At 40.1% G+C, this 23,193-nt stretch overlaps 2 protein-coding genes across 2 annotated transcripts; both read right to left on the reverse strand.

Moving 5' to 3' along the window:
* Positions 1–10,134: 10,134 nt before the first annotated feature.
* LOC125257158 (polyunsaturated fatty acid 5-lipoxygenase-like) lies at positions 10,135–19,638 on the reverse strand. Its single transcript, XM_048173631.1, has 12 exons — positions 19,112–19,638; positions 17,407–17,526; positions 17,148–17,257; positions 16,791–16,963; positions 16,475–16,615; positions 16,192–16,395; positions 15,850–15,936; positions 12,826–12,995; positions 12,538–12,659; positions 12,283–12,383; positions 12,015–12,185; positions 10,135–11,197 (listed from the first exon to the last, which is right to left on the reverse strand). The coding sequence occupies exons 4-12, from the start codon at positions 16,953–16,955 to the stop codon at positions 11,018–11,020; spliced, it is 1,341 nt and encodes a 446-aa protein (XP_048029588.1). The 5' UTR covers positions 16,956–16,963; positions 17,148–17,257; positions 17,407–17,526; positions 19,112–19,638; the 3' UTR covers positions 10,135–11,017.
* Positions 19,639–20,320: 682 nt separating this feature from the next.
* LOC125257159 (arachidonate 12-lipoxygenase, 12R-type-like) lies at positions 20,321–22,987 on the reverse strand. Its single transcript, XM_048173632.1, has 2 exons — positions 22,813–22,987; positions 20,321–21,218 (listed from the first exon to the last, which is right to left on the reverse strand). Exons 1-2 carry the CDS (start codon positions 22,942–22,944, stop codon positions 21,030–21,032), a joined length of 321 nt encoding a protein of 106 aa, XP_048029589.1. The 5' UTR covers positions 22,945–22,987; the 3' UTR covers positions 20,321–21,029.
* Between the last annotated feature and the right edge of the window lie 206 nt (positions 22,988–23,193).

The following is a 23,193-nucleotide window of genomic DNA, read 5'->3' on the forward strand; positions in this document are numbered from 1 at the left end:
TATGGGAACGCCTCTGCGTGATGTCGTCGTGAAGCACGTATGCAATCTGTCCAATCAGGAGACGGAACATAATAGGCGGGTGACGTCGATGACCAGGAACTATAAAGCCAGCCCGAAAACACTGTCATTCAGCTTCTCAAAGTCTGAAGCAAGTCGCTCTCGGGCATGCAGGGAGTATGGCAAGGTTACGCAGCGTCTCGTTCCCTATTCAGGGAACTAAGGTTATATACATAACCGAGAAGTTCCCTTTCAAGGGAACTCGCGCTGTGTAAATTGCTATGGGAACGCCATACCAATGTCGCCATAGTAACAAGTGACCGATCGTGTGAAGCTGAGGCGCACAACTCACAGTAACACCTGTGCCCCAGGAGTGGAGCCGAGGTCTATTTCATAGAATCTGACAAATGTGTGCGGTGAGGACCAGCCTGCCGCATCACAAATGTCCGAAAGGGAAACACCCGAGATAAAAGCCTTGGAGGCAGCCATACTCCTCGTAGAGTGCGCCCGGACAGCCAATGGTGAAGGCTGCCCGGCTGCCTCATAAGCAAGTGAGATAGCCTTCGACCACCCACTTGCTCATTCTCTGCCGGTAGACCTTTTCTTGGTGCACCAAAACATACGAACAGCTGTTCATTCTTTCTCCACATGGCAGCTCTGTGGACATCAGCATCCAATGCCCATACTGGACATAGCAGATTCAACTTTTCCTGGTCCGATGACGTAAACGGAGGAGGACAGAAGGCCTGCAGCACTATAGGTCTCGCAGTATTAGTAAGAACCTTAGGGATGTATCCCGGTCTGGGATGTAGAAATGCCTTTACATTGCCAGGCGCAAATTCCAAGCACGATGGAGCAACCGACAGGGCTTGAATGTCCCCAATTCTCTTGAGAGACAAGATGATGATAAGGAACACTGTCTTTAGTGTTAGAAACTTTTCTGCCACCTCTTCTATGGGCTCGAAGGGGGCCATAGACAGGCCCTGTAATACAATGGCCAAATCCCATGTCGGAACTCTCGTGCGTACAGCAGGTCTCATCCTCATAGTGCCACGAAGGAAACGGGTTACATGCGGGTGTCTCCCCAAAGAGACTCCACTGAAAGGAGCGTGGTCACCTTTAGTGTGGAGGGGGATAACCCTGCAGAAAATCTTTCCTGTAGGAAGTCCAGCACCGCGCTAACCGGGCAGTTAACTGGATCCCACTGATGATTTTCACACCATGAAGTGAATAATCTCCACTTCAGAGCGTACAGTTTCCTCGTGGATGGAGCTCTGGACTGGAGTATGGTCTCAACAACCTCGGTTGAGAGACCGGAATCTATGAGATGTGCCCCCTCAGAGGCCACGCCCACAACTTCCATAACTCCGGGCGGGGATGCAGTATTAGACCGCCCGCCTGTGAGAGAAGGTCCTTCCTGACCGGAATCTCCATCGGAGACCCGTCCAGGAGAGAAACCAGGTCCGAGAACCAAACTCGGGCCGGTCAGTACGGGGCTACCAGTAATAGGCGAACCCCGTCACTCTCTCCAGAACTCCTGGGAGCAGAACGATCGGGGAAATGCATACAGCGGTAGCCTCGGCCACGGCTGTACCATAGCATCCAGCCCAAGAGGTGCTGGGTTTGTCATAGAGAACCACAGTGGACAGTGAGTCGTCCCTCGAGACGCAAACAGATCCACTTGGGCTTCGCCGTAGTTCTCCCAAAGGAGCTTCACCACATCTAGATGAAGTCTCCATTCCCCGGGCCTCGGCCCCTGCCTCGACAGGATGTCTGCTCCCACATTCAGGTACCCCGGGATGTAAACTGCTCTGAGGGATAGCAGTTTCCCTTGGGACCACAGGAGAATCTGATTCGCCAGCTTGTAAAGCGGGCGTGATCTCAGACCCCCCCTGGTGATTTATGTACAAGACTACTGATGTGTTCTCTGTCCGGACTAACACATGTTTGTCTCTGAGATCTGGGAGGAAGTATCTCAAAGCTAGAAATACCGCCATCATTTCTAGACAATTTATGTGCCATGTGAGATGATGGTCCTGCCACAGACCCCGTGTCGAGTGACCACTCATGATCGCCCCCCAGCCCGTGAGGGATGCATCTGTTAGCGTGACGCGAAGACTGAGAGCCCCCAGGGATAGAAACCAAGGTTGCTTCCATATGTCTAGAGCACGTAAGCATCGCCGCGTGACTCTGATCATACGAAACGGATTCCCCCTTGGTTTTGAGCCACCATTGCAGTGGTCTCATGTTCAGCAGGCCAAAAGGTATAACGTTGGACGCTGCTGCCATCAAACCTAACAGTCTCTGGAACTGTTTTACAGTGAGTGACTGGCCTTGCCTTATGTCCGAGACAGTATTAAGGATTGATGTTATTCGAGCCGGAGATAAACGGGCTTTCATAATCACCGAATCCCATACCGCACCTAGATAAGTGGTTCTCTGAGCTGGAGAAAGCACATTTTTCTTTGCGTTTAGTCTCAACCCCAACTTTTCCATATGAACGAGAACAACACCTCGATGTTGAACCACCATCTGCTCTGATTGAGCGAGAATCAACCAATCATCTATGTAGTTGAGAATGCGGATGCCCTGCATACGCAAGGGCGTCAGCGCCGCATCTACACATTTGGTAAAAGTTCGGGGAGACAATGCTAAGCCGAAGGCGAGAAGCCGATATTGGTATGCTTCGCCCCCGTAAGCCGAAATCAAACCTCAGGAATTCTCTGTGATGTGGAAGGATTGACACATGGAAATACGCGTCTTTTAGATCTATCGTCACACACCAATCTTTGGATCTGATTTGTGACACGACATGCTTTATTGCATTTTGAACTTGAGCCTTGCTACTGTTCGATTCAACTGTCGTAGATCTAAAATCGGACGTAATCCCCCATCTTTCTTTGGCACAATGAAGTAACGGCTGTAAAAGCCTGACTCCCTGCTGGGAGGAGGGACCCTCTCTATAGCCTCCTTTCGCAAGAGCGTCTGAACCTCTTGTGCCAACACCAGAGCCTGCTCGGGGTCTACCACTGTGGATAGAACCCTGTTGAATCGGGGTGGGCGTGTTCTGAACTGAATCGCATACCCATTTTCTATAGTTCACAGGACCCACTGAGATACTTTTGACAGATTTTTCCACTCTGACAAAAAATCTACTAAGGGTACCAGCCTCTCGAGGCTGGCCTCTGGTGGAACATGAGCAGCCAGCACAGTGCCCTGAAGCGGCGGACCGGCAGGGAACAACTGGCATGACTGGAGAGGAAGCGCGCCACCCTCGAGTGACACGCAGGGAACTACTGCGCCCCGGCATTGCGGCAGGGTTGGCAGAGCGCCCTCCTGAGGGCACCGAAGACACACAGGCGCCGTATGATAAGGTGAACACTGTTTGTCTCCGGAAGGGACCACCCTCTGACCGCCCTTCTGGCGTCAGGATCTCTTAGACGAAGCCCTCTTAGCAGCAATGACGGCCCTCAGATCCGTCTTGCCCTTCGAGGACTTCGCCTGCGAGTGTTGCCCCGCCTCCCAACTCCTCGGAGGGGGAGTACGGGTAGCAACACTCTGCTTTTGATGTTGTCTGTGCTGCGAGGAGCTCACACTCGGCCTCTGCTGCTCTCGCCCAGCAGCAGAGGGGATTTGGGCCCATCGAGGGAGAAACTGCTGCAGTAGAGATAGCATCACCAAACAAGTTGGAAGGATTTAGTGGGGCATCCAAGAGAAACGTCTTGTCCTTGTCCTTAATCTCAGTGAGATTAAGCCACAAGTGCCGCTCCGTGGCCACAAGGGCAGCCATAGAACGACCAACAGACTTGACCGTTTCCTTGGTGGCACGGAGAGCGAGATCAGCTATCAGACGCAACTCATGGGATGAGATCCGCCCCCACTTCATCACTTTCCCCCAAATCCTTAAGCAGGTCAGCTTGGTATGCTTGCATGATGGACATCGTATGCAAGCACGCCGCAGCCTGACCTGCTGCCGAGTATGCTTTGCCCACTAGCGCTGAAGTGGCCTTGAGCGGCTTAGTGGGCAACGTCGTGGGTTTAAGGGACGACGCCGCGTGCGGAGAGAGATGGCTCGAAGCGTCTCTTCCGCTCTTGGCATCGCCCCATACCCGTGTCTCCTCATCCCTGCCACGTTGCTGTATATGGAGGTTTGAGGTGTGTAGACACGGGTAGATACCGGCTTCTGTAAAAATGGTAGTGCCCGATGTGGAGGCTGAGCAGACCTGGATGGCAAGAAGCGTTCATCAAGCTTGCTTCTCACTGTCTGCTCTTGCTTCTCGGCCGGCCAATCGATGTTCAACTTGGCCACAGCACGAGAAAGCACCTCCATGAGCTCCTCGCTCGCGGGAGACTAAAGTGGCGAATCTTCAGACTCTCCCGTGGCCACGCTAACAACATCCAGCTCCTCAGAACTAGATGCAATTAACGTGACCGTATCCCCCGGAGCGGAAGAAACTGCAAAGCGTGCTTCCTGCCTCCGGATGGATACACTGCCGGATGCACCAGGTGAAGGCAGAGATAAGGCATGGCCCGTCTCTAACCCCTCTGATACATCCATCTGCGAACCCCAAGACATAAGGCGCCGCCCTGCCTCGGCAGAAGCGGGACCCAAGCCCTGGGGAACGCGAACCGAGCCACTCTCCTCGAAGAGAGCTCGGCGGGAGCGCAGCGTTTTCAGCGGGAGCTGATCACAATCCCCCTCGAGAGCAGCCTGGGCATGCTGCACTCCCATGCAAACAATACACATTTCATGCGAGTCCCCGTCCGGGATAAAACGCGGACAAGGTTGCACGCACTTCCTGTACTGTTGCTCGCTCGCCATGGTAAACTCGTAGAGTAGACAGACAACGGTAAATAAGACAGACAGATCACACGGAGCGCTTGCTGAAGACACAGAAGCTGAATGACAGTGTTTTCGGGCTGGCTTTATGGTTCCTGGTCAGTGACGTCACCCACCTATGACGTTCCGTCTCCTGATTGGACAGATTCACAGCTTCACGACAACATCACGCAGAGGCTGATGTTCCCATAAAGTTCCCTAAAGGTTCCCATAGCGATTTACGCAGCGCGAGTTCCCTTGAAAGGGAAAGCACAGCTGTACGTCCCCCATAGGAGAAAAAAAAAAACAATCCGTGCCGACGGTTTTGCAATCCGTTCTCTCAGTTTACAAACAGTACTCACAAATTCTTAAACTGTTCCCTCGGTTTAACAAATCGTGCCTACGGATTAATAAACCATACCCACGAATTTTCAATCCGTGTGCTCAGAATTTGCAAACCGTACCCTCAGTTTTTAAATCCGTTCCCACAAATTCATAATCCGTGCGCACGCTTTCGCAATCCGTTCCCTCAAATTCATAATCCGTGCGCACGCTTTCACAATCCGTTCCCACGGTTTTGCAAAAACTGTACTCACGGATTCATTTTAGAAGAAGAACATAGTATACTTTACTACAGTAAACTGTAGTGTATATTGTAGAAAACTTAGTACAATTGGGTAAAGTAATTTGTTTATAACTAGAATATTATCACAGCAACTATAGAATTACCACAATAAATTAATTCAGGTACTTTACAATATATGGTTTAAAAACACTATAGTATTTACTCGAAATTACTATAAATTACTTTAGTAATTAATTAAATAAATTAATTTATTTAAGGTACGTGTTAAATCTTAAATCTGGCCCTGTAAATCTTATTGTTTTATTGTGTATTATTCTCAGATGGGGTTGATGAGGCCTGCACACACAAGTACACCTCTGATAGGACAGACATATTAGGGAGGGTATCCCTCTTACCCCCCCACCAGGCCACAGAATCTTGTCCAGATGGGATGGCTGGCAGGCCTTTGTAGATCTCGATCTCTTTCTGGACCTGCTCTGTGATGGAGAGGGCACTGCTTGTGGTCTGATTTGTATGAAGTTCTCGGTCTTCATCCTCAAACAACTGCTCCAAGGCTGACATCTTGTACATACAAACAAGTTCAGTATAGCACAAAAAACAACTATTCATTGTACACTAGATAGATAGTATATGGTTGAACTTACACATCTGCCTGCTTGGTCCTCCTCACCTGCCTCAGTCTGATGAGGGTTCTCCTCTATTGGAAGCTGTAGACACAGAGTGCCCATTAAACAGCAATACTTAATTACAGAAACTGTAACATTGATCAATCAGTACACTGTCTCTGACAAACATGCATTAAAATACCTGAGTTGCTGTGGCATTGTCAATCACTGCTTTCTCAAGCCTATCCCAAGCTTCTGCAACACCAGCTTCCAACCTGCCTTTAAAGCGAGGGTCCATCAATGTGGCCTCCTGAAGGAAGTTCTGAATGTCCTGATCCTGTAATGAAAACATGGTTTAGTGTCTAATAGTGAAAATGGTGTAGTTCTTCTTTCTTTGTGAACATAGATACTGGCTCCAAATGGATAGTACCTGGTATCTTTTTTGAGATCTCCCCAGACCTTCTCTTTTATGGCAGCCACAAAGACATTGTCATCATCAGAGGTTGAATGGTGTGCCTCCAGCTTTGTGAGGATCGGGATGATTTGGCTGCAAGTGGGGTACTTGTCACTTGACACGCAGAGGGTTGAGGTGTACAAGACTTTCATGCATTTCATGAATTCCTCTGCCTTCTCGAAATCACTCTCTGTAAGCCTTTCTAGTCTGTGGAAAATAAACAATAATGTTAAATACAAAAGGTACAATTATATTGTTGCAAGTGACCCTCTTGTCCATTACCTCACCTGTCCCTCTCCATTGGCCTCCTTACCCTTTGATCGAGGGAAGCTGCCTGGATTGCAGGGAACTGCTCCACAAACCGCTCCACCATGAGGTATAGAGAATTCCAGCGAGTCCTCACATCCAGGATAACATTGTGCTCTGTCAAATCTAAAGCACAGAAATTTGAATTACAATAAACAATTGCTTATATTTAAAAGTATTACTTTTCCAGATGTATTTATAATTATATATATGCTATTTACTGAGGAGTCGCTGCTTCTCTCTCAGGACAGTTTTGCTCATGGTGGAGCGCTTCATCCACACCACCACTGCGCGAATCTTTGCACACCACCGAGTCACAGCTTGAATGCCGTACACCTTCTGTGCTGCCAGGTTGTGTGTGTGTGCAAAGCACCCAACTTTTAAAAATTTCAAGTTTCTCAGGGCAACATCCATGTTGTATGCATTGTCTACTGTGGCAGCTATGACTTTTCCAGTCAACTTGAACTCCTCAAGAATGCTGTGGATTTCCTGTGCCACCACTGGCCCTGTCTGGGACTCATAAACTGCTTCAGTGCTCAGCACTTTCTGCTGGATGCTGCCTTTGTAAATGTAATGGACAATCACTGTTAGATAGTGGTCCTGTGCCACGCTGGTCCATCCATCACAAGTAAATGCAATTTTGCTGACATGCGCCAGCTCCTGGATGACATTATGTTTTATAACAGAATACCACGCAGGACATGTCATCCCTGGATGGTGGTTGGTATCTATGATTTAGGGCAGTGCACATCTCCCTTTATACAAAAATAAATATGATTATATTATGATATCTATTAGTACATAGAATGTCTTCATGGTACAGAGGTTGCATTCACATGCATCAAGGAAATTCTATTTTGATATAGCCCACATTTTTACCTGAAAGATGGCGATTCCACCGTGGAAAATGGATGAAGCCCCATCACCACAAATTTGGTGACTGCCCTGTGGATTTCGTGCACCTTCTCTTTAGTTAGTGCAGCCTTCTTAGCCATGATGAAAGGAGTCACTGTTGTAACTTCAAAACCAGAAATAAAGATATTACTATCAAAATTGTTTATAACATACACCTAACTCTTCAAGTTACTACTACTAGTAAACTATTCTGCTCAACAGCTCATAACAATTCTCCTAATTAAATGAAAAATTGCGCCGTTTAATACTGATGTAAAACACTTATGATCAACATTTTGTCTTTGCATATTATGACTTTTACTTTAAGCAGAGAAATATCTGACAATTAGCATGCAGAAAAATTTAACACACACAGTATAGCCTCGTATAAAGAAGTGTTGAACTTTGTTAAAACATTTTACACACGCTGTTGAATGGCAACGGTGTTTGCTATGCTAGCCTTCTTGATATGCAAGATTTGCAGCTGGCATTAAATTACTGACTTACCCGAAGAGGAACGGCTGCTGTTATCATCATCTGTGTTGTCCATCACCACACTGGCAGGGCTGGGACTCTCTTCAATTTGTCCGGCGGCGTGGCCAACACTAGCTGCTGATGTTGTTGACATGCTTGGCTCTGCGTCTAGTAGGTTGTCAAACACGGTGCATTGTTCGGCTTTTAAGTACACTCCATGTGTGTCGCCATATGTTTCATTAAATTTGAAGTGTTACCTCCCTTGCATGATATTGCTTCATGGCATTTGTTGCATGTCGCAGAGTCTGCATTATTACACGTAAAAAGCAGCCAAACCTTGGAGCGTTTTGTCTTCGGCATCTTCATTAATCCTCTCGCTATCAGTTCAACAAGTGTGCCGAGTAGCGGCACTGACGTCATGCAAGTTGACGCCGGAACACCAGGGGGCGGTAAAAAAAATCAGCACCGAAATCAGGCACCGAAATTTTCTTTCTTATTCGGTCTCGTTACTACCGTTTACGTCGGAACCGGTTCCCTATTGGCACCGCGTTTCGGTACCCAACCCTATTTATAATCTAGTGGCTACAGTATGGTATTACAGATTATTTTTTTTGTCCTTTGATAAAGAAAGTGTTTTCATAGCTGGAAGGCAGAGTTTGCACTGTACAACCACGTTGTTTGCATTTTCTTCTTTGAAAACAAAATAGCTGCGAAATTTCCATGAATTGGAAGCATTTTCCAGCATCGTTTCAACTAGCAGCAGTGATTCAATCTGAGTCTGAGGAGATTGTAGACGGGTGTTATTTGCGCATGCACCAGCGGGTGGCTCACGTGAGTAATCATTAGCAACAGAACCAGGAAATACTGTATAATCAAGCAGCGCTTAATATGCATTATAATGGCAAAATAATGATTTATTTAGTAATTGTATCCTGATGGTATCCCCCTTTTTTCAAAATGTAACTGTAATCTGATTACTACGTTTTTTTGACATAACTGTAACGAATTACAGTTACTGGATTTTTATATCCTGATTATGTAACGCCGTTACATGTATGTCGACATGCATGTAGACTGTACGATCATGACACCCGTTGACTCGTGAGCTACGATGCAAGTTACTATAAAATAATAAAACATCATCAGCATGTGGTAGAGGTAAACAAAACACTATGTTGAATCACACTTCAGCAGTTGTAGTTTTTATGTGTGCTGAAAATAAATAGGTGGTGAAAAAAGAAGGGAAAAGAGGTTGAGATAAGCAGTTTTAAGTTTTAGCGGCATGTCGCGTTGATTCATGTCACATTTTTATTGGCTGGTCAGTAGACGTAGGTTGTAGCAGCAAACACACTGTGCTTTGATCAGGCTGAATTTCTGACACTGTCAGAAAATGATCGTAGGCTATCTTTGGTCGCAAGACAGCGAAAACTGCCATCTTTGCATCTTTCTAACTGTACGACATAGGACCACCGATTAAGAGCCACGATCACAGAAATCACTACGATTGTTTCACAATGGCAATCTTTCCTCTGGGACAGCCAAAAATTGTGCAGTGTATCCTGGGCTTAAAGGAACACTCCATTTTTTTTGAAAATAGGCTAATTTTCCAACTCCCCTCGAGTTAAACAGGTGAGTTTTACCGTTTTCAAATCCATTCAGCCGATCTCCGGGTCTGGCGGTACCACTTTTAGCATAGCTTAGCATAGTTCATTGAATCTGATTAGACCGTTAGCATCTCGCTGAAAAATGACCAAAGAGTTTCAATATTTTTCATATTTAAACCTTGACTCTTCTGTAGCTACATTGTCGGAAAATGAAAAGTTGTGATTTTCTAGGCCAATATGGCTAGGAACTATACTCTCATTCCAGTGTAATAATCAAGGAACTTTGCTGTCATACCATGTGTGCAGCAGGCCAATGAAATTACGGAGCGCCTGTGACCCCCTGTTTGCACAGTTTCAAGTATGAAATCAATACACTTTTTGATTGAGGGGTAAAACACCTTTATTTTATTCAAGTTACAAAAGAAATACACCAAAGATGTAGCCTAGCATAATTCACTGCTAAAGCTACAACAAACACAGTAGCATTTATAAGATAGCAAAGATCAGGGGGGGAAAATGCTTATGATGGAAAATAGAAAACATATGTCATGAAATCAAAACAAGCAAAAAATATTGCAATATAATGTAATGGAAAATGTTATTACTTTATTGTGAAAAATAAATGTAACAGCCTTTTGAATTGCAGTCAGAGATGTTCAAAATACACAATCTCAAAACAATTTTCATAAATCCATTACAGCATTCATGAAAAAGATTTTGCATCCATGACAGCAATTCTTTATCAGCTAACCTTGAAGATAAGGCACCCTCATACCAACAGAAATTAAGCTGGAAGTCACACAGCAACAACAAACAGGTGTATAAAAGATAATCAGCACAAAATCAATGCAGATGTAAGATATCAATATAACTGTAGGGTAGAAATCATTTCAATACAAGTAAAATGATCATCTAAAATGGATTACAAACAATATATCATATGAGTAATGAAGACTATGTAAACAAGAATAAATGAATCAATAGAAGTCAATGAATACCATAGTATGGATATATGATTATGCAAGTTCATATGAATACAGAAAAGAATAAAAAGAAAGACAATAATAAATGGATTATAACAAGCCAACCATCACCCCTCAAGTAAAGTAACATCCCTTACTTTACAGCAACAGAAGCGTTAATCAAACATAATTTCTGAAAACTGCCCCAAAAAGCACAACGCTGTGTTTTACTATACCTTATATTTTTCTATGTCAAGCAGCCATTGGCCATAAAAGGTATGGTTAGGCCTGGCAAAATGTTTCTAGAAACATTTTCTTAAATTGCAACACTGTTAGGGATTTTGTCTGGGGACAAATAACAATAATCCATTGTCAGTCTCTCATTCCGAAGCTTGATGCTGTTGGTCACCTCATCTAGTTTCTTGCGGAAAGACTTGATGGCTTCCTTCGCTGGTTGCTCTGTAAAGTACATGTCTGGATACATGCCTAAGAACAGCTGGGGGAAAAAGTAAATTCTTCAGAGAGGTGAACAATTTTTTTTCATTCTTTTTACATGGTAAACTGGCACTTCTCTATCTGTCTGTCTAAATTTTGCTTCACAAAGTTTTTTAAAGGATCAGTTCACTTTCAAATGAAAATTAGCCCAAACTTTACTCACCCTCAAGCCATCCTAGGAGTGTATGACTTCTTAGACAGCAATATAGTGTGGCACAGATCCGGTCCACATCTGGTACATGTGGATTACACACGGACCAGATGTGGACCGGATTTGGGCCAACACTATGTTGCTGTCAGGGTTTATTCTTTCTGATGAACATATTCAAATAAATATTACTAAATATGTTGAACGAAGAAGATGAACAAAGGTTTTATGGGTGTGGAATGACATTATTTTCATTTTTGAGTGAACTAACCCTTCACGTTGAGGTAGGTAGGCTTTGCCTGCACAGTAAAATTGTGGTGTGCAGTGAACAGGGTGACTGCGCCAGTGCACAGCACAGAGCAGTTATTATTGTTATGATTTATACTGGACAATAACAGAACACAGCTCTTAATATTTTAAAAATGTAATGCCATTAAATGAATCAGTAAATACTCTGTTACTCCCCAAACATGGCGACTGGTTAGGGACATTTTTAAAGTGGGACTTAGCGAAGGGTCAGTCTTTTTTTGTTTTTTTTTACTGATACCTTGATGCCCTATACCCTCAGCTAGTAACAGGATTATTCTTTTTTTTATATTAATTTGGACAACATTTCTGCCATGTCCTCTACAATTTCAGGTGGAAAGTATATCCAAATCAGATGTCAAACCTCATGTTCCTGGAATCGAGTGAGGCCCCAAGCTGTTCCTAGAACCATACTGGAGCAATCACGGTCAGGCAGGGTCTTCATGATATACTTCAGATCCACTTGGCCCTTCTGTATGGGAGGTGGTTTGCGCATAGTGGAAGGACTGTTGGGGATCCAGCCATACCAGTCAAACTGGAATGAAAAAGTTTACTTGCAGATGTTAGCTAATAGATATTATCCAGAATTTTGCCTAACACTTTTAATGCTCTTGCCGATGATATGATCTCACCTGTCCAAAGTTGACTGCAGAATGTTGTGCTGAAGCTGTGAATATCACAGCAGTCAGGTACTCGGCTAACTCCACTCGAGTTGTCAGAGACTTGGGAAAGTCTGTAAACAGTGGTAATATGTATTTACCTTGTGTATGTATAAAGGTAACTCGATATAAAGATTTCATATAGAATATCCAAGATCACAAACAATCACGCATGCTTGCACAGACAAACGCACACGGACATTCTGCAAAAGTTGAACCTGTACTCACTATTACTGTCATAATCATTCATGCCAAAGCAGGAAACATCCTTAACAAATTCTTGAATCTCCACATCTTTTTGAACCTTCTCATCGCTGTCATAGTAGATGTTGACCACATCAGAAACAAAACTACAGGAAAATCAATGAGATGACTAATCAACAAATAATAATTTAAAAAAAACACTGTATGCCACATTTCAAACATTTGAAAACATTTTCAGGGTGTGTATGTGGGCTAATTTGTACTTTTGCCCTAGTAGTACAGGATCTCAACTGTTGTTCTCTTACCACTTACCAGTGTATTGCCTCCCAGATCCTCATGCCATCATCTCTATAATAGTACTTGGGTGCATCTTCCATTCCTCGAGCTTTTATGGCCTCAGGGAAACAAAGGGACTTGAAGGTTAAGGTCTCCATGGCTTTCTTCATCACTTCCTCCATTCCAGCTCCACTTACGCTACTGATCTTTAGATACAGATAATTCATAAAGATATAAATAAAGATATTTAGAAATTACATACTGCAGTATATTAGAGAAAAAAAAAACAGCTAACTAAATACAATAATGATTTGTTAAAGGATTAGTTCACCTAAAAATGAAAATTCTGTCATTAATTACTCTCCCTCTTGTCATTCCACACCCGTAAGACCTTTGTTAATCTCTGGAACACAAAATTCGATATTTTGGTAACATTTTATAATAACTGCATGCTGATTCATTAGTTAAGCGTTAGTAAATAGTCAGTTCATCATTTATAAAGCATTAATAGCAGCTTATAAATACAGCTATAAATGCTTTGTTCTTGATTTATAAGAATATCTATAATGTGTTTAATAATTGTATTTTCATACTTTATTATTGATCAATTTCCCGTAAAAGTTACAATAAAAAATGGCAGCTGTGGTTGCAAGAAATTTACTGTAAAAAATACTGTACCACTTTTTAAGGTTTAACAGGACAGCGCTAATTTACAGTTCAAAACCATATAATTTAAAGGTTTATATTGTAATAATTACAGTTCATAACTGTTTATTTGTTAAAAAACAAACATATTTCATTAACTGATATGATGTTAATTTACCAATCAATTGAAGTAATAATATCTGTTTTGTACCTTTATAATACATTGACAACCACAAAATGATAGATGAGAGTCACATGATGAATCAAAGTTCATCACAAGCAGCCTTTCCACAAGCTGAGAAGGACAACACTAATATATAGAAGGTGCACACAGTGTCAATGACACAAACACTAAACACCATCATGGTGATGCACATGAAATTTAAAAATGCAATAAACATTAATTTAACAACATTAGATGTAACATAAAACCCTAATGTACATAACATAAAATAATAAACAGAGTTATTTCAACGTGAATGTGAAGTGCAGGGAATTGTGGGAATGTCAATTTACGTTTTTTTTTCACTGTAAATTATACAATGACTTGTTATTTTTCACTTCCAAAAACTGTAAATTTAACAGTATTGTACCGTAAAATCACATTAAATGTACCATTAGGTATATTACAGTTATTCACTGTATATAATACGGAAACTTTTTGTAAACTGATAAACTGTTTTTCACTGTAGCATTTTTAATCTTTTACTGTTAAAATCACGGTCATTTTTTACAGTGTATTACGTTATTTACAAACCAGTTATTTAGGAGTTGTCATTGGTTCATAAGATCATTTAAAAAGTGTAAATAAATGATTAATAAACTATTAAATTGTACATTTATACATCTTATTTAGACATATAGTAATAGTTACTCAGTGTGTTAATGCTTTATTAACACATTCCTACTGTAATTCATGAGTAATTCAGGTCGTTATAAAACATAGTTAACTATTTCTGTAAGCTCATCTAAAGTAAGGACTATTTATGCCTCGTAAAGCTTTTACAAAGGAGATTTAAAGGATACAGAAAACATAACTGCATAGTAAACTAAGCCTTTGCAATCTGATATACAAGTACATTTCTGTAAAGTGTAAGAGGCATAAATAGTCGTCACTTTAGATGAGCTCACAAAAGGTAAACTGAATACTACTAAATGTTTTATAACTACCTGAATTAATCATGAATTTCAGTAGGAATGTGTTAATAAAGCATTTATTAACACACTGAGTAACTATAATAATATGTATAAATGTACATTTAAATAGTTTATTAATCATTTACTTACATTTCCTAAATGATCTTATGAACCACTGACAACTCCTAAATAACTTGTTTGTAAATAATGTAATACTTAATTTAGAAATAATAAACTGATTATTAATAATGTATGAAAATACAATTATTAAACATTATAGATATGCTAAATCAAGAATAAAGCATTTATAGCTGTATTTATAAACTGTTTATTAATGTCTATTAATGCTTTATAAATGATGAATTGACTGTTTACTAATGCTTAACTAATGATTCATAGCATGCAGTTTTTGTAAGGTGTTACCGATATTTTGGTTGAAATCCAAGGGTTTCTGATCCACACATAGGCAGCAACATCATTGCACCTTTCAGTGCCCAGAAAGCTGTTAAAGACATATTTATAACAGTTCATGTGACTGCAGTGGTTCAACCTTAATGTTATGAAGCGACAAGAATACTTTTTGTGTACAAAAACAAAACAAAAATAACAACTTTATTGAACAATTTCTTCCCTTCTCTGTCAGTCTCCTACACTGTTGACGTAGTGAATGCAGTTCAGTGCTTCCAGGTTCTACGTCAGAACGCAGACTTGTTATTGGCCGGTTTTTGCGTCAGCATCACATGCATGCGTTGTGGTGCTCACGTTTTCCGCTTCGGCCAATAATGAGAAGCCGTTCGGACGTAAACACGGAAGTGCTGCACCGCATTCAGGAGAATGACAGTGAAGAGAAACATTTTTTTTTTTTAATAAAGTTGTTATTTTTGTTTTGTTTTTGTGCACAAAACATATTCTCGTCAAAGTTGAACCACTGTAGTCATGTTGACTATTTTCACAATATTTTTAGTACCTTTCTGGACCACAAAATGTGCAATGATGTTGCTGCCTATGTGTGGATCAGAAACCCTCAGATTTCATCAGAAATATCTTAATTTGTGTTCCGAAGATGAATGAAGGTCTTGTGGGTGTAGAACGACATGAGGGTGAATAATTAATGACATTATTTTCATTTTTAGGTGAACTAACCCATTAATCCTATATTAAGGACAGAATTTATAGCTTGCCAGACAAAGATGATATAATCAAATATAAGTAGAATTACTTTGGATCCTAACAAGACACTGTTTATCTGTGGATATATTAAATTAGGTGTAAAGCTACCTTGCTGAAGACCCCGTCTTTACTGACGAGCTTTTCACGGGCCTCTGCGTTGATTGCAATTGTGAAACGAATATGAGGTATCAGCAACTGTAAGAAGCAAACAATCCACTTAAACGTGTGCATTAAAATTTTAAATGTATTCGAAAGGAGCATAACCTCAAACAGGAAAATTGCTTTCCATGCCATGGAGGTTTTTAGTTAACATTAAACTGTGGTTGAAAAAAAAAAGGCAAGGAAATCAGAACCAGCTTCCCTTCATCAACAAATTAACATACATGAAAGCACAATCTTCAGTTTCGCACTGAATCTAAATATCATGACTGCGAATGGAAAGACAGGTACCTTGTATACAGGATGGACCGGAGCAAGCTGTCTGTACATGGCCATTTCGAAAACCTCTGATATCAGATGTGTCTTGAGAAGGTGTGTGACCAACTGGTGTACGTTAAAGTCAGAAGATTTTACCCACATCTTGGCAAGCATCCAATCATACTCATTATCGCTTGGGAGAAAGATTGGGCTCATTTCTCCTGGGTGTTGAGTGAGCTGTAAAAAGTAAATTCACAGCAATTCACATACTTAATTTATGTTTTCAGTTGATACCAGTTCTTTATGGGACACATACTTGAATGGCAATTGGCACAATTTGGTCCAATCTGTTCTTGTACAGTAGGCACATGGGTGCAGTCAAATAGTATGGGGTGTTTGTCTTGTTGGCTGTTACTCCCTCCAGTATTTCATAATCCGCTATGTAGATGTTTCCCTCCTGTAAAGACAGAGATATTTTATTAGTGTATAGTTTGGAACATATGGTTTGTAGGTTAAAATAACATTGAGTCATTTACATAAACTAAATGATGTAAACAATGTCACAATACAGTAAGTCTTGGATTTGATCACTGATCAACTCTTCAAGTAATTTATGTATTAATGTTTCTGACCTTTAATTCCTCTTGAAGTGTGTAGCCTCTCTGCAGAGAGCCCTCCACCATCTCATGTGTGACTGGAAATTTGTCTGGAAGTTTCTCACACTTCTTGATCATGACAGGATTGCAGCCATTCAAAAACTGGTAGCCAAACATGTAATCCGTATTCCAGTCTTGCATCACGTTCTCTGTCCAGTTTTTAAAGAGGAAAACTGAGTCAACTGTCAAATGTTTTACAGGTGTGAAAAAAGTTGGCTTCCCACAACAATTGTGTTTGGATATATAGTTTTTGTTTTAATGAGGAAAAATAAACAAACTACAATAACAACAAAACATCATTGACAAAAAAAAGAAGAAAGAAATAATCCAAACCTAGTAGAGTGTTCTTGTAGTTAAAAGTTTCAAATATCTTTTCAAAATCTGCTATATCTTTCCAGGATTCAAAGTGACCTATTATCCAGTCCAAGCCTAAATCCGCAATCCTGAAACAGAATACATACAGTGTATTTATAGACATGAACACTATTTGCATGGGACTGCTTTTGTTCTGAATTTCATTTTGGAAAAGTGAGGAAAAGTTCAGTATCAAATCAACAAGGACTATGTCCATGGCACGTTCCCCCAAACTTACACTTTCACGAAATCCCAAGTAAAGTCTGATTTTTTCTCTTTATCAAACTTAACATCTAAAGGAAGTTCCTCCAGTGTGGCATCTATGCTCCGAGGGAAGCCCGGGCGCCACTGGTTCCATCTTCAAGAAGAAAAATGACAACATTTACTTGCAGTTACACTAAGAATTAGAATAAGCCAGGATTAGGCTTTAGGTAAAGTAGGATATTTAACACATGCATCTTGACACAAAACAATACACTGTAAAAAAAATACCGGCAGCTGTGGTTACCAGAACAATACTGTAAAAATGACATCAAACCGTAAACATACTTACGGAGTTACATGTGAATTTTACATTTTAAATATGTATATTTAACATTGGATTTCAGTACACTGTAAAAAAAATCCCAGTAAAATTTACGGTAAAAAACCGGCAGCTGTGGTTGCCAGAACTTTACCGTAAAAAAATACAGTAGCAATGTAAAAAAAAAAAAATCTGTTAGATTGACGGTAAAATAACATATTTCATTAACTGATATAATGTTAATTTACCAACCTAATGAAGTACTAATATCTGTTTTGTACCTTTATAATACACTGACAGTCACCAAACACAGTGGTGATAAGAGTCACATGATGAATCAAAGTTCATCACAAGCAGCTTTTCCACAAGCTGAGGAGGACAACACTAATATATAGAAGGTGCACACAGTGTCATTCACACACACACTAAACACCATCATGGTAACATGCATGAAATTTAAAAATGCAATAAACATTAATTTAACAACATTAGATGTAACATAAAACCCTAATGTACATAACTGATTAGAAAAAAATGAGAAAAACTAAGAAGAAACAGAGTTATTTCAACAAAAATATATCAAATGTGAAGTGTCACACAGGGAATTGTGGGAATGTCAATTTACGAATGTTACAATTTTACGCTTTTCACTGTAAATTTTACAATGAATTGTTATTTTTCACTTTCAAAAACTGTGAATTTAACGGTATTTTACCGTAAAATTACATTAAATGTACCGTTAGATCTATTACAGTTATTCACCGTATATAGTACGGAAACTTTCTGTAAACCAATTAACAGTTTTTCACCGCAGCATTTTTACAGTCTTTTACTGTTAAAATCACGGTAATTTTTTACAGTGTAGCACTGACATATTTCAAGATATATCAGTGCAAGTTATTCTCAGGTAAGATGGCTCAAACATGCATTTTAGTCTTGGACTAGCCTAAAGGTGCTGAATGCGATTTTTCAAATTCGTTGTTGAACTGCTGATATTTGAAATCAACCCAAACAAACCCAGCCCTCTCTTCATTGCTGCGCCTCCAAAACTCACACTCCAATCCTAACCACCCTGCTTCGAGAAAGTCTTGAACCCCGGCCCGATCGCTGCTGGCATGTGAGGCGAATGCACTACCAATAACGCTAAACACATTCTCCAGCTGCCGTCAGTGTGCAGAGGTTTACCTGCACAACTCTCACTATCTAGCCTCTGCTACACACACAATGTGAGTGGATGTCTGTTTATCACAGCTGACACACAACAAAATGCTTCACGAAAAATAAAGCGCAGATGATGAACGAATGACAAGGAAGCACAAAAAATGAACGTACAGTACACAAGAGTAAATACAAACAAGAGTTTGTTGTTAGTTGCAAACAGCACAGCAGCTCCAGACAATCAAAAACCAGTGTTACTCACATGAGAAGGAATCAAAGCCATTTTCAGGCCTTCCCTCTTAGCTCTCTCCAGCTGGAAAGCTTTTTTAATATAAACGTGGTCCTAAAAATCTTGCCAAGTCATAAACCTTAATTCCAGTGATATTCTTTTGAGCTCTTTTGTATTGTGTCTCATCTCTCGTTCTGCAGTTTTTTTTTTTCTTATTTTCCAATCTCCCTCTTGCTCGTTCTGTCTCATCGACCGTCATACACCCCCTAATGCTGATTGGTTACACGTTTGTTGTTGGTGTCGGCCGACTAACTTCCAAACAGTGTTTTTGAAATAATACTGAGTCCACCTTTAAGCCTCATCTGTGAAACCAGGCAATTATTTTGTAACAGTGACCTGTTTTTGGAAGTGCTCTAAAAAGCGTCAGCACTGCCAGAAAGCCATTTCCTTGCTTTTTCAGAGTGATTAGTCATATGGCATAAATGGCTCAGGAAACCAGCTAAAAAGAAAAAAGAAGTTCCCAGAATCGAGTGCCCAAGAAGCTAAGATTCCCCCCATTTTGAAACATTTTGAGTCACCCCTCCCTTGCCTCACAGTGGTTTGGTCCACCGCGCACGTCACACTTTTGTGTGTAGAAGTCCGGTGGCGTCGGCCGCTCGGCGGGAGAGAACAGTTCGACGGACAGAGGAGTTCCAGTAAGTCGGCTGTCAAGGCTATTTTATTCAAAAACATCGGATGAAGTGATTATTTTCTCTTTAATGCTGACGGTGCTGAGTAATTAGTCATAACAACAACAACAAAAAAGATGATAACTGATGATTTTTTCCCGTGAGTCCGCTATTTTAGCGATTATAATGTTACCTAGCTTGTTGGATACTATGTCACCCACACCAACAACAATTAACATTATGATAAGAATATGTAACCTGTAATAAGGCTAATAGATTTACTGTTGTGTGTTGGGTTATGCTCAGTGTGTATTCATCGTATTTTGGTGACTTGGTTGAAACAACTTTTTTAAACAACTTAAAAAAAAAAAAAAAAAAATATATATATATATATATATATATATATATATATATATATATATATATATATATATATATATTTGCTTTTTTTGCTTTTTTTTTTTTTACTTCATCAGAATGGTAGGAAACTTGGTAAAGGTTTTGGCACTTGCTATGTAAACACACATACAAATAAATAAATCACCACAAGGTGGCGCAGAGGTACGGTTTGGAACATAATAATGAAACAATCGCATTATAACATTTAATCTCAGCTAATTATTAATATAAATGGTTAATGCTGCAGTGCATAAATGTGCTTATACTGTATAGCACTAGCCAGTATTTTAGATTATTACACAATAATTTTTTTCAATAAATAAAACAATAGAAAAGCGGATTACTCTGAATGGGAGATTTGAATCCATGCCGAAAAGAAGTAGTTCTGCACAAAATATGTTTTTTAAAGAGACTCCATTGTTGCTTCTTTACACATGTTGTCGTTATTTACACACTTGTGGCGTCAAACTGTTGTATAAACACAATATCTCACTTGTACACTGATATAGAGCGATATCACACGGCTTCTTGTGTGATATTGCTTATTTATCTTGTGCATGTTTGATCAATGTGTGACAGTTATCTACATTTTGCATCTACCTAAATGTGTTTTGTAACCCCATCCCCCCATAACTGAATCTAGAGTAGAATGAAGAAAAACTACAACAAATCAATATTTTTAAAGATTGCAACTGTTTCATCAAACCTGAATATATCCTGTCTAGAAACCAATTCTTCTCGTCTTTGCTTTTTAAGCAATTCGGTGTCATCCTGAGGCAGTCGAGCTAAATGAACGCACAAAGAAATACATAACACACACATATGATGATAATAATATTAATAATAATGCTTCATTAACAACTGGATAATGAACAAAGTAAGTGTCACATACCACTGCCTTCTCTGATAATCACTTCATTATCATCTAACCAGCGATAACAGGGGAACTCAAAGCAGTTTCCAGAGGATGATTTCACTCTGATATGACTGCAAAACCACTGAGAATTGGGCTTTTCAATTTTCACCTGGACAATGTCTCCAAGGTCCTTCGCACAGATGTCAAAGGAGATCTCCTGTAACAACGTCTTTTATTAGACACACGTTATATAGGAAAACAAACAAACATCACTCACACAGGCTTTAGTGAACAGGGATTAATCCTAAATTTTGCGACACTGCTGACCTATAAGATAATTTCTTTAACTTCAGGGATGTCCAATCCTGCTTCTGGAGGGCCACTGTCCTGCAGAGTTCAGCTCCAACCCTGATTGAACACACCTGAACAGCTAATCAAGGTCTTAGGCATAGCAAAGAGCTTATAACCCAAGAGGCGACACTTCGATACTTTTTGGGTAACAGCCAATAGATGGCGCTCCGGTAGCACGGCCGCCATTATGGGGTGAAAATACTAACTGGACCATTGAATCCTTCACATCTTACACACCCAAAATCTGCGAATTTCACTGCCAAATCAGAAGCGCAATAGAACAGTTTTTAAATGAAGTCACCAGTAAATTGTATGATCCTACAATAAACGTTGTATTGTCTTATATATGTTTATTTTACCAGTTGTGGAATCCAACCATTCATCCATCTGAGGTAACATAGTTAGCCTACTTTCCATTTTACTTTACACATTTATTAATAGTAAATTAATAATTAATACATTTAAGATCATCATGTTTGCAGCGAACAATATATTTTGAACCTAGTGGAGTAATAGTAATAATATCTAGGTCTGAATTGAAATATATATATTGTATGTTTTAATGGATCACGCTACAAACATAATGATCTTATAATACATGATGCATTGCTGTGTCCGTTATCGCATAATTCACACTTTTGGACACTTTTGCTTTAATGGACATTAGACAACACTGCAAAATCAAGCTGTTATATTCATATATTTATTGTCCAACATTCCCAATTTTTATGATGCATGTCCTTCATTTAATTTCTTATATTGGTAATAATTCAGTGTTTATAAGCCTTTTAAAGAATTTTAACCCAAACTGACCAGGTTTCTAGAGAGCAAAGGTTTTGTGAAAAAAGTGGAAGACTTAAACACAAAGTGTGTAAAATAAACTGTAAGAAGGATTTCGCTAGTGATAGTATTTTATTCTGTGTTGTTGTCATTCAGGTTGGATTGCAGCTTTAATGTACTAATATTAGTACATTATTTACTTTAATATTGCCATAGAAACTAGTGGACTGCCGACTCTCTTTCACCACAAAATAGCGGAAACGCAGGGCTGCTGCTGGGCGCCGATGTTTCAGTGGATCGTTCTATTGACTGTCGCTTCTTGTTATTGTATATTCTTTGGGCATACAGAAAACTTCCAAACAGGTGTGTTGAGGCAAGAGCTAAACTCTGCAAGACGGTGGCCCTACAGGACCGAGTTAGGACACCCCTATCTTACTTAATTTTAATTTCTTTTCATTTAATTTTAATTTTCAACAGGCAACAGATATTGTCTACACATTAAACCATTCCCACAGAAGCAGAGTATTTGTCGAGCTACAGAAAAGAAAAAAATGGTTCTGAATAGTTGCTCAGTATTACTTTAATATTTTCTGTTCTTTTATATATGAGTATACAAACAAGACAAGGCAAAACAATATTTATATATTATATTAACATAATTAAGTCTTTAAAGTTCTTACCTTTCCAAAACCCAAAAGAGGTTTTTTCACCTGGATTTTGTCACTGCTCTGATTCTTTGAGTCCAGAAGTGTCACGTAAAAACTCTTTACTTCCCCTTCACCAGTAGATAGCAACACCTTGTAGGTCACCATTGTGCCTACATGAAAGGACAGGTAATATGTACAACCTCTTGATCCTCAGTTTAATTCTTAATAACTTTATAAGAAGTTCACTTCTGAGTCTCTTATTTGCTCCCCTTCCTATATATATATATATATATATATATATATATATATATATATATATATATATATATATATATATATAGTCGCCCACACATTCGGCTGTGCGGAGAGTCAAAGCTAGTCCACAGTCTAGTAAACGCTTTCATTTGCCCCGCG

The sequence above is a fragment of the Megalobrama amblycephala genome, linkage group LG21 (genome assembly GCF_018812025.1).
Source record: "Megalobrama amblycephala isolate DHTTF-2021 linkage group LG21, ASM1881202v1, whole genome shotgun sequence".
Lineage (NCBI taxonomy): Eukaryota > Metazoa > Chordata > Actinopteri > Cypriniformes > Xenocyprididae > Megalobrama > Megalobrama amblycephala.